At 44.7% G+C, this 17,531-nt stretch overlaps 1 protein-coding gene across 1 annotated transcript in view; it reads right to left on the bottom strand.

Annotated features, from left to right (window-relative positions):
• Nucleotides 1–2,916: 2,916 nt before the first annotated feature.
• ADGRB1 (adhesion G protein-coupled receptor B1) overlaps nucleotides 2,917–17,531 on the bottom strand; it is a gene marked incomplete at both ends in the record, with an annotated part of 212,136 nt that continues 197,521 nt past the window's right edge. The window contains 3 exons of the mRNA XM_082499435.1: nucleotides 2,917–3,114; nucleotides 14,561–14,614; nucleotides 16,451–16,555. Coding sequence (XP_082355561.1) covers nucleotides 2,917–3,114; nucleotides 14,561–14,614; nucleotides 16,451–16,555 — 357 coding nt within the window. The remainder of the gene's footprint in view (nucleotides 3,115–14,560; nucleotides 14,615–16,450; nucleotides 16,556–17,531) is intronic.

The raw sequence follows: 17,531 nt of genomic DNA, 5'->3' as shown, positions 1-17,531 counted from the left end.
ATATCTGCAGAAAAGCACAGAAAAGGGAATTCCTCATGCCCTGGAAAAGTGCATCGTAAGGGGAGGTATTTTTGGGGGTGTCAAGAAGCTACAAAGCTAAAAACAAAAGATGCACTCATGGGACAAGTTTGGCTTTGGACTACGGCTCTTGCAGAGTAGAGAGCCAAGGTGGCAGCTTGCAGATCCAGGAGAGGTGTTTCCCAGCACCCGGGCGCGATGCAAACCACACGTGGGGCGCGGGCAGGGGCGCTTTTAAAAAGCAGACATCGCTAGAGTTTACACCTCTTTTATTAGAAATAAGACACATTCATTTTGTGCTCTGAAAACTGTACAGAAAAAAAAAAAAAAAAGATGAACACAGAGAGGAGGGAGGGGAAGGCACAGGGCAGGGCAGGGCATGGGAAAACAGAATTAACCGGAGGAGCTGAGCGGAGAGAGTCGAATATCAACAGTTATTAAACAAACATTTATCTCTGTAATTACATAACACCGTTAATGTCCTGCAAGTCCGCTGGAGTGAATGGGTGAATGGGGAAGGTCGGAGTGAAGAGGTCAGGCTTGGTCGGGCAGGGGAGGGGTGAAAAAAAGAAAAAGAGAGAAAAGAATTAAAACACAGTAGAAAGATATCTGTATGCTAAAATTCATAATGTGTAATTATAATAATTACAATATAATACAACCCGGCATCTGAGGGAGGCCTTTGTGCTTTCCTGTTTCATAGAATAATGTAAAATTAAACAATAATATCACAGTTTTTATAAGTAATCGGTTTCCCTATTTTTTAACTATTTGGATGTTTTTTAAGTTTTTCTTCCCATCCTTCATATTATACAGTTAATGGCAAAGTAAATGCCACTGTCCTTAAAGATCAGTCACCCAGGTGGCCCAAAGGAAAGTTGAAGCAGGGATGTTTGCATGTCAAGCAACACCTCTCAGTGGAGGAAACACAACTGCAGGCAGTGATTGTTTTGCACCTTGTATCCGTTGCTAGCTTTTTCCTAAAAACATTGTTTATTTGTTTGTTTTTTTTAAAAAAGAGACCCAAACACACAGTAATAACTCAGACCCTAATCAACCTTTACTGCTGACTGGCACAATCTGGCCACTCACAACCAGAGGTTTTTCGCTGCACGTCTCCAAAGCTGGGAGAATTGTCCCAAACGTCAGACAGACAGTGCTGGGAATGAAAAAAAAAAAATATGAAGTCAGCGTGTAATGTCAGTGGTATATTTTTTAATGATAAAAATATTGCACAACACTTTTCAAGGTGAAATGTAGAGAAGCTTATGTTTTGCAAATAGCCTTGATAAATGTTTAATGAAAAAAAAAATTATTATTATTTTCATGGTGAAATAAAAAGACAGTATTTTATGATGAGGAATGTCCTGCTTTCCTGACCAGCTCCACCTCTTCCTTCTTGTAGGACCACAAATCTGCCTGCTGGCTCTGGGCAGTGGGGGAGGGAGGAGAAGAGCCAGCGAGGGGAAAATAACCAAAGCCCAAACTGAATAAAACAAAGCGAAATATTGCAAGCGAGCGACGAAGGGGCCGTGTGTTCCCACCATCCCAAATTTTCCACGGAGCAACTTGCCTTCCACCTTCAGCAGGTGGCATCCTCACCCCATGCCTGCGCAGTCCTACAGCACAGAAAGGCATTCGAAATGACAAGAGCCAAAGAAAAGAAAGGTCTCGGGTTTCAAGTTCTCTTTTTATTGAAGAAAAGAAAAGAAGAAGGAAAAAAATAGATTATTTTGTTTGTTTGTTTCCAAGTGGACGTTATTCATGTTGTCAGTTTGTCTCAATGTCCTAAGGCAACATCTCTGTATACCAAATATCTCCAGGTACATCGGCAGATCTGTCTTTCCCTCTTTCTCTCTCTGCCTTCCAGGGAGGGGCAGCTTGGAATAAATTTGAGTCCGAAAGCAAGGAAAAATAACAGAAAAAAAAAAAAAAAAAAAAAGGATGAGGCCAAGAGGACCTTCGTGAGGCCCGTGCTGAGTTTATCTATTTAACAGTCAATGAAACGACCTACATTCTTCTTGTTGGTCTGTTTTTCTAACACCTTCAACCCTCTCCCTGGAGACGGGGCGAGCAGGTTTTTGGAGGTGGTCCTTTCCTCCTGCGCCTGTCCCACGCCTTAGGGTGCGCAGGAGCTCCGCTGTGGAGGGATGAGAGGAGGAAGCCTCACCTTACCTCTCCATCTAAGCCATGGATGATGCCACCACTTCCCTCTCTGGGCCCCGTGGAGACCCACTGCAGGGATGCCACGATGCCAAGTCATGGTGTGGCACATAGGAGTGGGAATGTCTTCTTGGCCACCGCTTGGCGCATCCCGTCTCCTTCCTTCTTGGATGAGCTGGTGAGGGAGAGGTGGGGGGCGAGGATCAGCAAGACCACAGACCCGCAAAGCTGGGTCTCCCCCGGGGATCTACGGTCAGACCGCATCCCAGTGAGGCTCCCGCAGGTGGCCCCTCTTGCGGTCCCCAAACAACCCTGATCTTCTTGGCCCTTCGCTGTGGCTGCTGGGCGTCCTTCCACACCTCCCTGTGGCAGAGCAGGAAAGCTCCCGGTGTGCGGCAGCAGCCTGAAAGCATCTCGACAGGGCTCATCCCCTGCAGTCCCTCCCCACCCTCTGCCTCCTCCTCGTTCTCTTCCAGGTTCACTTCTTCTCCAGTCCTACCTGGGAAAGCTCATGTTGTCCTGAACCTACAGCTACTATACTCTATAAAGTAATATTCCCCCGCTCCGCTGAGAACAATACAAAAGTTACTCCGTCTCACCAAAGGTTTCAAAAGAAACCAAACACTTCTCTCGCTCGGTTCCGATTTAATTTAATCATTTCTTTAAAACGTGGTTTTGTTTTGTTTGTTTCGTTTGTTTTCCGGAAAAAAAAAAGTCCCTTTCTTCCCTTTCCGCTCAGACCTCTGTCTGAAGGTCAATAATGTCTTGTCCCACCAGGGGAATGGTGGCCCCTGTTTTCTCCCACTCTACAGTTTTTAGTTCTAGGGGAGACTGTGCCACGGGTTCGATGTCCTTTTTAACCCATGATGGTGGGGACTGGACTTTCCTGATTCCTTCCCAGGGTCTCTTGTTTGGTGTCTGCTGTTTTTCTTGCTGCAAGAGGAGGAAAGCGTAAGAAAGGAGAGAGAGAGAAAGAAAGATAGAAAGAGAGGTTAGTGCCCATGCAACAAATACCATTTTTTTCACCTACTTCTCTTATATCAAAGGCAAATTTTTCTGTGAAACTCTTGATCTAAAATAAAGTGGGGTTTCAATGAAAATTGTACTTGGTGTGTAAACTGTCTATTTTCAGGAAGAAAATACAAAGTTTTATCCCCCCCCTCCCCGCTATTTCTATCATCTAATGCCTGGATATTTCAGCTTTCAGCTGAGGTTTTTACCACTTGTATTTTCACTGAAAAAACTGAATGTGATTTTGGGAAATGAAGATCTTTTCCTACTTCTACAGAAAATCTTCAGGTAGAAATCCAGATTACAATGAGGTCTTTCTGAACATACATCGCCTGCGTTTTATATAGATGTGAACGCATTCCTTATGTAGCGCAGCTATTTATAGGCTATTTAATTGCAGCAAAACATACTAACTATTTCGCCAGTGAACCCATGCTGTTTGATGGGCTGGATCGTCAGCTCTGAGACTGAAAGCATTTCCATCAACTCCACTCCAAGCCTTCGAGGCTTTATCGACCGCCGTTAGCCCAGTCTCCTGCCAGCAGCCCACCACGGATATCAATCCAGAGAATGTCTTTCAATGTTTCTGCCGACACGCACCACGATAAGGCTCTGGGGAGAGCTGAGGCTCTGTAAAACGGGTGTATTCTTCAGTGTGTATATGAAGGGGAGTCCATGCAAGGATTTTAAATGAGTTGTTCCACTAAGCTTCTCCCCCCCACCAAGAGTGATGCTTTTCACAGTTAATTATCCCCACAAAACACTCCGGCACTGGGCGAGAAAAGACTTCTCTGCACGTGACAGGAGCACAGAGCCCTTTTGAGCCACCTGCCAACGGGAAAGCGGTGGCTAGCAGAAAAGGTGGGAGGAAAGGCAGCTGCGTGGAGGATAACAAGGAGAGAAGAAGTCTGGGGAGAAGGTGAGGAGACATACATGCAGGTGACATGCAGCCCAGGGACGTGTCACAGCTCGATGCTGTCACCAGAATGTATTGATTGAGGGGAGATGAAGCCACATGTAGACCGTGGTGCCATGATTGTTCTCCAGGATGCTGCAGAGATTTCTGTAGCCCCATAGAAAACCTAAATACCTGTCTGCTGCGTGCTAATCCACCTGCCTCAACTTTTGACTTTGTCCTTTCCTAAGAAGCTTTTGTAAGTCTGTTGTTTATCCCAGCTCCACACTGCAATGCCGGCAGGAATGGCACTGCAGCGTTATCCCTACAGGGGCAGCTTTAATGACATCACTCAAGCCACAAATTTTGCTTTTCCAAATTTTCACCCTTAGTATAAAAATAAGACATGTTTGAAGTTGCTCCTGCATCCCCACAGGTGTTCACAGCGAGAAGGCTCTGGGTGAAGTCATTTGGTGGCTAAGAGAGTAGCAAATGTACAAATCAGGTCTTCTCAATGGGAAGTGAAATCATTCTGAAATTATTTTTATTTTAATTCAAAGGGAGAAAAAGAACTTTTTAAAAGTCCTTTGAAAAAGCATTGTTTCTTAAAAAAAAATAATCAAGTCTTGGACAAGTATTGTTCAGAAGAATGTAAAAAACTTCAGTTCTGCAGAAATCTGCAGCTGAGGTTGTCATTAAACTCTGTGACACAGAGCTTTTCTTATGCTGTTGGTGTTATTTTATTCCATGATGTAACACAATGGTGATTAATACTAATATGACAGAAAAGGTGATAAAATTGTTGACTTATTCCATTATCTATTTTGGAACTTATTTAAGAGCCACTGCAACTAAAAACTGAAACCTTTTTATCTCTGTGTGTGTCTTAATGAGAAAAGTTTGAGACTTCCTGAAGTGAAACTTCTACCTGTGGGGTTTTTGCAGGCCATTAGTCTGCCATGAAAAGATGCAGCAAGGAGGCACACTTAAAGACAAAAGCACATATAGAACAAAAAGGGAATGAAACTAAGAGTTTCCCAAAAGGTGAAGGAAAAAAAAAGCTTGGTCAGAACAGCTCTTTTCAATGAAAAACATTTTGTTTTCTCCCACAACTGCTGTAATGCCACAAGTTTTCAGTTACCAATGTCCACAGCTGTATTATTTAACAGAGAGCAGCACAAATGATCATACGCATGAAGTTCATAAATAATTCCATCTATTCCCTCAAACGAAAGCCCTTCTTTGATGGCATTATTTACGGCGACTTTCAGCATCAGGTTCTTCTATTCCCAACCAATATCTGTTTTAACAGTCCCTCCATCTGCCACACTCCTGACCTTCAGCCTCTCCTTCATGCTGTGAGGATGCACCCAGATCTGATTGTGTACACTGAACGTGATCAGCAAACCTCAGAGCCGCTCTTGTCATGGGCTGCTTTTGAGCTACTGAGCAAAAGCAGCTACAAATCCATGTAGAGAACAGAAATTAGGGAAAAAAAAAAAACAAACCAAAAAACAAAACAAAAAACCAGCCAGACAATTATGAGTTCACACCTACAGCAATGGCCTTTGGTCAGACCTATCACTGGGCAACAAGACCTAAGGGTTACAATAACTATTCAATGGCAATAAAACCAGACATTAAATGTTGTGAATTATTAGGAATGGATAAATTAAGAAAGGAAGAGGGAATTAAACAGAAAACATCACTATGCCAGTGCATAACTCCAATCTGCACCTGCATCTTGAATATCATGTGCACTCCGTGGGTTTCCTGATACAAGGATGTATGGGAAGTGATAAGGGTGGCCAGTTTACAGCCATGAACAAATTTATGGAGCAAGTTCTATAGGAGAAGGATTATACAGCGTAAGACTTTCAGCCTTGAAAAGAGATCATGGATGGATGTGAAAGAGGTCTGTGGAACTCTTAGTGGCTTGTTGATGATAGGAACAGACTACTGATGGTTGAGATCATCTCTTCCAACACAAGAACTACAGAGCGTGATGAGACACCAAGCAGTGCCCAGCCCAGAGTGAACCCCAGGAGCTGGTTCTGCACAGAGTGCCCAGTCAAACTGCAGACTATCTGTGCTGGTTTTGGCTGGGATAGACTTATTTTTTTCCATAGTAGCTTGTATGGGGCTATATCTTGAATTTGTGCTGAAAACAGCATTAATAACACACGGATGTTTAAGTTAGTGCTGAGCAGTGCTTATACAGAGTCAAGGCCTTTTCTGCTCCTCACACTGCCCCTCCAGCGAGTAGGCTGGGGGTACGCAAGAAGTTGCGAGGGGACACAGCTGGGACAGCTGACCCCAATTGACCAAAAGGTTATTCCATACCACATGATGTCATGCTCAGCAGTAAAACTGGGAGAAGAAGAAGGAAGGGGGTGATGTTCAGAGTGATGGTGTTTGTCTTCCCAAGTAACCACAATGCGAGATGGAGCCTTGCTTTCCTGGTGATGGCTGAACACCATCCTGCCAATGGGAAGCAGTGAATGAATTCCTTGTTTTGCTTTACTCGTGTGTACGGCTTTTGGTCTACCTATTAAACTGTCTTTATCGCAACCCATGAGTTTTCTCACTTTTACTCTTCTGTTTCTCTTCCCCATGCCCACCAGGGAGAGTGAGCGAGCCACTGTGTGGTGCTCAGTTGCCAGCTGGTGTTAAACCACAACACCACCTTTCCATGGCTCTCTGTTGACGCCAAAAACTTCCAAAGCTGTAAAAAGTATGTGGAAACATTCACAAAAGCGACATCCATTCAGTACTATGAGGTAAAGTGACACCATTCTCCATCAGGGGGTCCCTGAGCACAAATTACTGGAGTCTTGGGGATCTTTTTGAAGATGCACAACCACATGCTTGCTCTGCTCTTTTATTTCTCCAAGCTGCTTTTTACTCTGCCATGGAGAGGAGGCAGGGCCAGACTGGTCTTGGATCTGATGCCCATACGTTTGTTTCTAACTCGCTTATCAGTGTGAACAATGAAGCTGGTGAAGGGTCTGGAGAACAAGTCTTATGAGGAAGACTGAGGGAACTGGGGTTGTTTAGCCTGGAGAAGACGAGGCTGAGGGGAGACCTTATCACTCTCTACAACTACCTGAAAGGAGGTTGTAGAGAGGTGGGGCCTGACCTCTTCTCCCTGGTGACAAGTGATAGGACGAGAGGAAATGGGTTCAAGTTATGTCAGGGCAGGTTTAGATTGGATATTAGGAATTTTTTTTTTCACTGAAAGGGTTATCAAACATTGGAACAGGCTGCCCAGGGAGGTGGTGGATTCACCATCCCTGGAGGTGTTTAAAAAAGGGTAGATGTGGTACTTGAGGACATGGTTTAGAAGTGGTTTTGTCAGGGTAGGTTAATGGTTGGACTTGATGATCTTAAAGGTCTATTCCAACCTCAGCAATTCTATGATTTCTATGTGTTATCTAGCTATGACTGTGGCAGGCTTAGTGACTCTAAAAATGTCTACTTACAGCCAGAAGATGAAAAGGAGCCTCAGGAGACCAGCAAATGAAGAGGGGAGGCTTGCTTTTAGTTTCCCACTTCTCAGAAAAGAATTAGACTTCTCTAGTGATGCTGTGAGTGGAGGTGCTATCTCAGGGGTCCACCACAGCACGCCAGCAGCTCACAGAGCTGTGTGCATGCCTGCGGTCCGAGAGTGGGTGCAGAAGGACTCAGTGCCCGGTTGGATCTTTGAGCAGGTTAAACGCAATCAGCCAGGCTGAGCTCTGGCAAGAATACTGGGAGACAAAAGACCATCATCTCCTCTTGGCAAGAGGCACCCTGGGAACTGGTGGCAGGCTCCTGGGAACAGCACCCCTTTTTCTTTCCCTCCATATGGAAAAGGTTTTTATCAGGTCTTGGCCACTTGAACAGAACAGCATATAGAAACAGCCACTGGGCTCATGCTTCAGCTCTGGCATTTTCCTCCAGCCCCACTGAGGGGGTCTTAGCAATCCATGCAGACAGGAGGGAAAACCTAGCCATGCACAGAAAAGAAGAAAAAACCTGGAGAGAGGGTTGTGTAATCCGGCTGTAAAAGGCGCCGGTGCTGGCCCAGGGCCTGGAGCCTTGGAGACAGCCAGGAATGGCCCGAGACTGGAGCTGAAAGCAGCGGAGACTGCTCTGCCAGTAACTCACAGAGACAGAGCTATTACTCTGGCCTGACACAGCCCATGAGCTTCTGGCTGTCGAGGAGGGGGGAAATGTTTATCGGTTCCTTCCTGGTGCCAGGATGGCGGAGCACTTTCCGTCAGAGGGGTGGGAAGGGAGGGAGCAGGGCAAACCAGAGGTCTTCATCACCCTGGTTGCATCGGGAGCCTCCTTCATTCACCCATGGCTTTCATTCTGGCTATGTGTCTTTAAGGCAGAGGGAGAGGATTTGGGACAAAAGGTGTTTAAGATGCAGTGCCAACATAACACTCCAAATCCCCAACAAAGACAGAGGCAAAGTTCATTGAGATAATCCACACAGCCCTCTCCTCCTAAGTCTAGTCCTGGCAGACTGCAACGAGTCTCCTGTGCTGGATTCGTGGTGGCTACAGAAAGGTGATGGTGGAGGAGCAAAGCACCTCCCTACCATGGGCTCTTCTGCACGTTGGCTTTCTGCTGCCTTCCAGGGTCCAGGACCTGGATCCTGATGCAGCTCTTTTGCTTAGGAGCGGCGTCAGTGTCTTGCATAAATATGACACGGGAGACTGACTGGCTGCTCTAAGACAGCTTTTATTTCACACTTCAGTCAAAAAACGATGAAATGTGCAAACTGTTAAGCTGCATCTCCTTGTTTGTTTGTTTGTTTTGTTTTGTTTTGTTTTGTTTGGCTGTTTTTTTTTTTTTTTTTCTTTTTCATTTGGTTGTTTTGATTTTCTTAACAGCCAATTTTTATAGTTACCCTGAATAACCTGAAAAGGAATTCAGTGCTTTCTACAGAGCACTCTGGGATAACTCCCCTAGAACCAGCTCCTCCCATGCTGTTTTCATTGCCTCTAGTGTCAACTTGAAGGATATTTCATGACCCAAATGGTCTCTCCCCATGACATTGATGACTCTAAGACCACAATGAAGTTATTCAGAGTGTATAGCAGGGAATCTGAAAGATAAATGTGGCTCACACTGTCTAATCCATCTTCTGATCAATGTCAATGAAAAGTGATTAGAAAATGGGAAAGCTGTCTTGTTTTTTTACAGAATGATAAATTTTCCTTCTGCAGTTCCTTCATTTTATGCTACTGATCTACAAAGATGATACTTTTTTATTTTTTTTCATTTAGGAGAAAAGCAAAATAAAAGGAAGTGGCTGACTTCAGAATTTCTTTAAAAAAAAAAAAAAAAAAACAGAAGAAATAATTTGTGGTTTTAACTTGCACTGATGGAAACTTGAAATAAGTTCATCATTGATGAACTTGAAATACCTAGCATTTTCTGGGTTATAAACATATGTATTGTGCTTCTTTATTCTCTTAAATTCAGATGGTCTAACCTGTAGGGGCTGCTGTAAGTCAAAGTCTCGCGAGGCCATGCACAGCTGAAGATGAACAAGCACTGAATCAAGGAGTTCTTTCATTGACCCTTGGGCTTTTTCCATACATTCATAAACCAGCCCTTGCCTGAAGGTTGTAGAGAAAGCCCATGGTCCACCAGCATGAGGAACAGGGTATTTTACAGGCTATTCTTGCTGTTAATCTGGCTGGTTAACATACCACCCTTTGCTGACAATGCTTATCGTCTACTGAAGAGCACTCCAATTGATAGACACGGAGGACTGGGTGTTCCCCAAAACGCTGAAATTATTCAAGGCTGCCCCATGCCTCACAGGGACACCTATGGACTCCAGAAGGGGACCAAGAGCACCCAAAGCATGAATTTTTATAGACTTTTTTAACCAGTCTAAACAACCAGGAGCTTCAGTCTGCTGGTGGCCAGTGCATGGTTCTGGAGCAGCTGATAGCTGGATAGCTTCAAAGGGCATGGCAGGAACTGACTGGTGGTACAGAGGATATGGGGGCTAGGATGTTTCTCTGAGCAATACAGAGTCACTGATGCCTGATACTTGGGACACCAGGTATGAGATGATCTACAGGAGGAGGCGAACTCTTGATTGATGATATATTTGGACAGCCGGTAGCTGACAGATGGTTCATGGCAGAATGAATTAAGGTTTGACGTCATTTTGATAAGATAATTTATTGTAGTAATTATTATACTTTGTGCAGCATTTCTCCCTATGGAAGTTACCCTAATTGGTCTTTTAAAATTTGCCACTTAACAAAAGCCCTTAAAAAGTGCAGAGAGGATTAAATATGTGGCGCAGAGGAGACACCCGATCCATAAGTGGACCTTCCCTTGCAGAGGGACACACAGCCAACAGCAAGAAAAGCACAGCCTCACAGTTTTCTAATTCCATAGTGAGGAATGAGCCTAAGTTTGGCACAGCCAGCACCCTCTGAGCTCCTCCACCCCCTGCCTCAGCCCATGCAAAGAGCTTCCCATGGACAGGGGTCAAATTTTCCCACCTGGGAACAGGGCTGCCCAACTCGCCAGCCAGCTCGTGAAAGTGAAGCAAGCAAAGGAATTGATTCTTTCATGCGGCAGAGCATGCCAGGGAGACACACAGCCCCAACTAGGAATAAGCTGCAATATTGACCAATATTCCTTTTTTTCTCACTGTTCTGTTAGATGCCAAAGCAGGTGCTGGTGAGACGGGCAATCCTCCAGGTGTCTGAAGAGGAAAGCCAAGAAAAATCTTGACCTGAGAATGGAAAGTGCATCATCAAGCCAGAAACACTATCTAGCAGGAAACAGGAAAAAGTCATAGCACGGCAGAAAAAAATTTGTATCTTTTCCCACTGGGTTTTGGAGCAAGTGTTCATCCAGGAGCAACACAGAAATGGGACCGGATTTGAAAACTGAGTTAAAGATTGAGTCTGGATCCTGTATGTGAGCTCCAGGACAAGGCTCCAGCCAAAGTAAAAGCCATTCGAGCTGCAGAGCGCTGAATGTAGCAAGCAGCTAATAAACAAGAACGAGCAAATGAGAGAAATTTGCAGCACGGCTTTCGCTGACCTCGGCACAAGTAAAGAGCTGCTGTTTAAAATGAATGCAAAGCCAGATGCTGGCAAGGAGAGAGGAATATGTATGTGATTCAAACTTCTCTAATGGAGCTGGATCAAAGGACTCCTGCCGAGGGGGAAGGCAGGAGTGTCACTTCCATTGCTTTCAAAGCTGGCGCGAAGCATAGAAGAAACAAAGCCTTCGCTTCCTTTAAAGACTGCAAAGCCTCCACTTTCATACCACGCTGTTGCAGAACATGTGAACCCCTCCTGATGTCCAACCCAAGCGCTGAAATTTCTTTAGTAATTAACTCGCAGGGAGGAGCAATGCTGGAGATGCTCTACCCTGACAATACAGATCTGCGCAGGAAAATATGTCCCGTGTGGTACAAAGTAGTTTGAAAATAGCCACTGCCCTGCTTTAATGTGAATAGCTCTCAGCTGCAGGAATTTAGACCTTGAGAAGTGTGTGTATTTAGGGGGAAGCAGAGGAAAAAAAAATGGCATGTTGGAGCCTACAGTCTGCCAGGCAAAGGGAAGATTTTTAAATGGAGAAACATATTTACAGAAAGGTTTCCAACAATGGGATTTTTTGGTGTTTTGTTTTTTTTGTTTGTTTGTTTGTTTTGGTAGCAGTTGGGTAGCTAAAGAACAACTCACAGTGATGGGAGTGATTAGGAAGGAAGAACTCTGCTGTCTGAGGCAGTACCAACCTTACGTTTCAATATGCATCTGTTTGGGCAGCAAAACGTGCCTTAAAGCTGCTATGAAGAGATAGCTACGATCCCCGTGGAATTTATTGTAACCTTAAAAATGAAGGCTTGGTGGATCCCAAACACCCAGACAGTCTTTAATTTTAATCACTTAGGATGCGTGGTGTGGATGGCTGGGTTTTTCTGATGCAAATCCAGCTGTGGTTTTCTCCAAGCCTTTGGTTCCTTTCATGCCTCCTGGCTGCAAATAAGCTGTCTAGAGGATAAATATTCAGACCTCTCTGATGCTTCAACAAACAGAGCTCATTCAGTTTTCTGCTCAGGGTCTACGCCAGCTTCCAGTTTGGTCTGGGATGAAATGGAAGGGGCGACGGTGTGCAACCTCCACACATAGGCTGGCCGCAAGGCATCTGGGAGGAGAATGAGCAAAGTAAACCCAGCTGTTCCTGAGATCTCTTTTTAGATTCAAAGTCCCTTCAGGTGGACAGAGAGAATCTGTCCCAGATTCCAGCATAACAGGAGCAAAGGAGTCTTGCCTGTAACTTGCCTGTAACTTCCTTTTGAGTTTTCAAAAATGATTTTTCAAAAATCACTTCCATCTTCCTCGCCTCATCTGAACTTAAAGAGTGCAAGAGAGAGAAAATTTACCATAGCCCATGGTAAGGTCATACAGAAATCTATTAGTGCACTAAATAAAATGACTTTTCAACTTGCAATCATGAGGTCTTGCTGTATGTCAGTCTGCTAATATCTTAATTTCCTAGCACCGAAAAAATAGCTTTGGATAATAGTGTCTACATCCCTGATTAGTTCATAAAGCCACAAATGAGTGAGATCCCTTTACTCTGCTGCAGCAGTGAGGTGGCCTGGGATTGAATGCAGGTGGATGTGTGGTCCTGTGCGCTTTGAACATGAATCCTGCTGGAGAACGTGATTTTAATCAGGAGTATCTGAGAGTGTTTCTAATGGGAGAATTTTTATAGTTGAGTTGTATATACATACGTAAGTTGAGTTGTATATACATACATAAGAAAGTACAGGCTACATGGGATAAATTTCATGTAATAAACTGAAAAAAAAAAAAAAAACCATGGAAAAATCCAGGTTTGTTACCCAAGGAAGGACAATTCTTTACTATTGGATTCTGAGGCTCAAGTTACTTTAACATTAGCAGTGTGCTTTGTTTGTAGCAAAATAACCGCAGCAAACACTGGTGCCACAGTAGTTCCTGGAAATGCATTAAATATGGTCAAGATTCAGACGTGGTCGGTGTTTCAGGCAATGTTCTGGTTCTTCTAATCGCCTACCTCTTACATACCATCCTGGCAACGTTGCTCATTAGTAAGCCGATGACAGGCCAGCTGATGACTGCAGTTGGGACACCCTAATCTCAGTGGGATGTGGATCAGTCTCCAGACCTTTGCTGTAGCAGTTCTGACATGAGAGATGATGTGCAACATCTAGCAGCAGTGTTGCACGGCACTTTGTATCACATGTATGTCTCCACTCTGTGCCCTACAGCGCAAGGGAGAAGAGAGGTCCCAGGGAAGGACTCCTTCACTGCTGGGTGGGGGGAAAGCAGGATTCATCCCTGTCTCCATGTCTGCTGGATGAGAGACAAGCCCAGAGGCATTTGTCAAAGCTGCCTTTGATGGGGATCAGATCTTTCTCGCATCGGTAATGTCTTTCAGAAAAGGACCTTGTAAAGGAGGAAAGCCGCACAGCTCAAACGTGCAGGAGTCCCAGATTATGTTTCCAGTTCTACCAGTAACTACTCTGGGACAGTGGGCAAAGGGCACTCTTCTTTATCTTTCAAGTGTACACTGAGGCAATACTGACACAAAGTTTAAATGTGTCAGGATATTTAGAGAGGTTCAACATATGTGGTGGTACAAACCTTCAACTCTTTGCTGAAGACACCTTAAAAGTCATGTTTCACCACTGAAGCTGGAGAATTTCTCAACAGCAAACACATGTGATGGTTAAATTTTCAACCCCTCTTCCTAAAGAGACAGAAGATCTGTATCTTCCTCCCATTCTTCTGTTGGTGCCTCCTTCAAATCTGACGATGTAGTCGTTCATCCGAAAGGAATTACGTATTCAGTGTGACGTGGTAATCAGTTTGGGCCAGTGCACTGAAGTACAGTGAGGACTAGCGTTTACATCAAAACCAAACCCCAAACCAATCCCTAAAAAGGGCCAGCACCATTCCTAGGAATTCTCAAAGGAGGTCTGTCCTATGCAGACACTTAGTTCAAGTCTCAGCAGCACCTTTCTGACCTTGGAGTTGAAGAAGGAGAGAGGAAGTGAAAGCAGATTAAGAAAAGCACCATACCTTGGAGAGGACTAAGGGCAATGAGACACAATGCTAGGAGAGGCTGGGAAACTGCCAGGACTGGAGAGAGACTTTGGTAGCTTGACTTTGTGGTTGCTTATTTGAAAGAGGAGTCAAAGATACAGCAATGCAGACAGATGGGCTAGACCCTTCTAGTCTGGCAAAAGGACATCTCTTCTGCTATATGACGCTAGGTGTGAAAGGTTCCAAGGACCCTTATGATCCTCCAGGATCCTTATGACCTTGTTCATGCCCACAAGGCAAGGAGTTTCCTCCCGGTGAAGGAATGTGTTTGGATTCATGCATCATGGAAGGGTTTGGGACAGGTCTACAATGCTCTTCAATGCAAAACGAAAGCCAGACTTACGCTAACATTAGTTTTATCACTTCCACCAGAAGAAATACTCCATCGTTTTATAACCTAAACATATATAAAAGAGAAAAAATTCTTTTGTTGTTACTTTAATCCTTGGTATCTGCAGTTTGGCTTCTCAGGGCAAGCTAAAGATGGGGCATGATTTCCAGTGGGGTCCCCAACAGCAAATGGCAAAAAAAGGGGTGAAAAAAGCTATTTATTTTTCTTTGTACTGCTTTGGATGTTTTTAAACCAATTCCCACTACTGACTTGCCAATAGTGATCTTCGCAAGCTCACCCTCTCAGGTTACATCCAAGGAAAAATCACAACTTGAAAAAGATTCAGTCAATATGCAAAGGCCACCTTCACAGCTTCTTTCCAGCAGTTCAAAAGCTCTTTGATGCTGACACTGGCAACTTTAATTCTAGATAGACACGTCTCTGAAATGCTCAAAACGTCTCAGTCTATAAAACCCTCCTGCAAACATATCACAGATTATCTTTTACATGGTATTTAGGCATTTCTGATTTTACAGCTGTGTCATACCTAAATAATAGGAAAAAAACCAGAGAGATGAAATTCAGGGAAATGCATTGGGATTCAGGGTCAACACAAGCTTCTTTGATGTGAACCTGTCTGCTAGATTCACTATCCCTCTCACTCTGTAACACTGGACAGCCCATAATGACACCTTGCCAGACACAATAAAAGTAGGATTTGCTGGGACCACATCTCCAGAGCTCAGCACAGCTACGCTGTGAGATCTGAAAGTAGACCAAAGGCTCTGCAGCACTCTGCTTCCACAAAGAACCAACCTAAACCTCTTGTTCAATCACTCTCTGAACTCTGGTCTTGCCTCTAAGGGAATTCCATCAAAATAAACCTTGGCCATGCTGCAGGTGGCTGTGCATCCTGCATCTGACTTTGGCTGTAAATGACCAAGAATGTTACAAATAGCTCACCTTGCCCCTCTCCTGAGTATAGGCACAACCCAAATTTCATTTCTTACTGCCAACCTGACCTCGATGCTTGCTTTTCCCTTCTGTTGGAGTAGATGCACTTCCTTGCAACCTTTCAGCTCCTGCCCAGCAGGCCTAATGGGCTGAGACGTGGGGGAGGTGCCATCAGCCTGCCCTCCCTTATTTGTACTATCCACATCACTTACTACACAGACTCCTGATATCTGTTTCTAGTACCAAATCTCTGCCCCACTGAAAGGCTGCAGGGTCTTTCCCTCTGCCTGCCTCTCTCCAAATCTCTTTTTGCCCTGGAAGTTTACTCCTGTTGAGGAAAGCCATGTAGACAGTGACCATCTGCCACAAATACCCTCATGCTACATTTAATTAGCATGCGGTCCCCAAGAAGTGCTGCCACCATCACAGCTTAAATCCCATTGCTGGGGCTTTCCCGAATAGCTATGTCCATTACTGCCGCCTTGGCTTCCAACTCAGCCCCTGCAGCTGGGGTAGGACATTTCTGCTGTCCCTCCCTTCTGCCCTCTCTCCTTTCCACCTAGATTTCCTCAAGGCTGTTCCGATTTCCAGTTCCTAGCTATGAGTGGATGGATTGGGCACTTGGAGATGACCGGAACGGGGATGTAAAGAACAGACACGGTTGCAGGGAACAGAAAGAAACAAGAAAACACAGACTCCATTCACCACAAACAGACATAAGGACAGACGTTCTCCTTCTGGGCTGCTGACCACTCTGTAGATAAGGTAGTGGTATCCCTGTGACTCTCTGTGTCCTGTGTGGTGCACATGTGCTTGTTGCAACATGCATGGACAGAAAATCAAGGTAAGGCATTCAACAACAGCTCCTAAACTTTCCTGCTTCTTCCCATGCTCCTGCTAGCACCAGAGAACTCTAGGAGATGATAGTTCTGTGAGTGTTGGACTAACCTTGCTGTCCGTTGTTGGAGACTCCTTCTCCTTCTCTGCGTGCTGGAGTTTTCTGTTCAGGTCTTGGAACATGTCTTGGTGACGTTTTCTTGTGTGCATGATTTTCTGAAGCAAACACAAGGGCCACAGGTCAGCAAACCCTATTCAGCTGTACAGGAACAACATGTTTTCTCCCCAAAGTTACATACATTATTAAAACATGCCGCTGTCTCCCTGCAGGTGCAATCTGGCGTGCTTAAACTACCTTCAAAGTTCACTGAGCACCCAGCGTAACAATGCCTTCATTTTCAGGATGAGATGGTGGGAGAAAGTGGAAAAGACTAATTTTTGACCTTATGTTTACCCTAAACCTGCAACTGCCAACTGTTTATACTGCAGAATTTGTGCTTGACTGGCAATGTTCTACCAGCTTGATGTAGGAAGCTCTGCTGACCTTCTTTAACTGCTACCTCACCTCGTGCCCACTCTGTTCTCAGCATGCCTCCTTTGCAAATGTGTTCAGACCCTACCCAAACATGTAGGATTTGCATACAAGAATTTCCATCAGAAGCTATTCCACAATTTCCTTCTCTTAGTATTTTGTCTCTTCTGTCTTTCACTGGTATCTTCTACTGCCCAGAAGGAGAGGCAGGACCAATTTCTACAAGGACTTCCCTTTGCCTGTAGAAGCTCATTGAATATGGCTTTCTTGTGCTCTGCCATGGGCTATATAATCAAAGAAGGTGGCTCAAATAGTTTGGGACCAACTTGAAGTATCAGCTTAGAGGTACCCGTCATGCCTCAATTTCAGACCAAGCTCATAACCTGGAGCTCTGAAGTGATTCTAGCATTACAGAATCACAGAACGGTGGGGGTTGGAAGGGACCTTCGGAGATCATCTAGTCTAACCTCCCTGCCAAAGCAAGTTCACCTAGAGCAGGTTGGACAGGAACACATCCAGGTGGGTTTTGAATATCTCCAGAGAAGAAGATAGAATTAAGGCAACTCCTCATGGGCCCTTAACGTGACTTTGGTTTGGAATAAGCTTTGAAGGGTAAGGATAGCTCTGCTGGGAAGGATGCCTGATTGAACTCAGGACAGC

This window comes from Vanellus vanellus (genome assembly GCF_965231255.1).
Source record: "Vanellus vanellus genome assembly, chromosome: 2".
In the NCBI taxonomy this organism is placed as follows: Eukaryota; Metazoa; Chordata; class Aves; order Charadriiformes; family Charadriidae; genus Vanellus; species Vanellus vanellus.
Note: the sequence above shows the minus strand (reverse complement) of the source record. Positions and strands in the feature narration are given on the sequence as shown.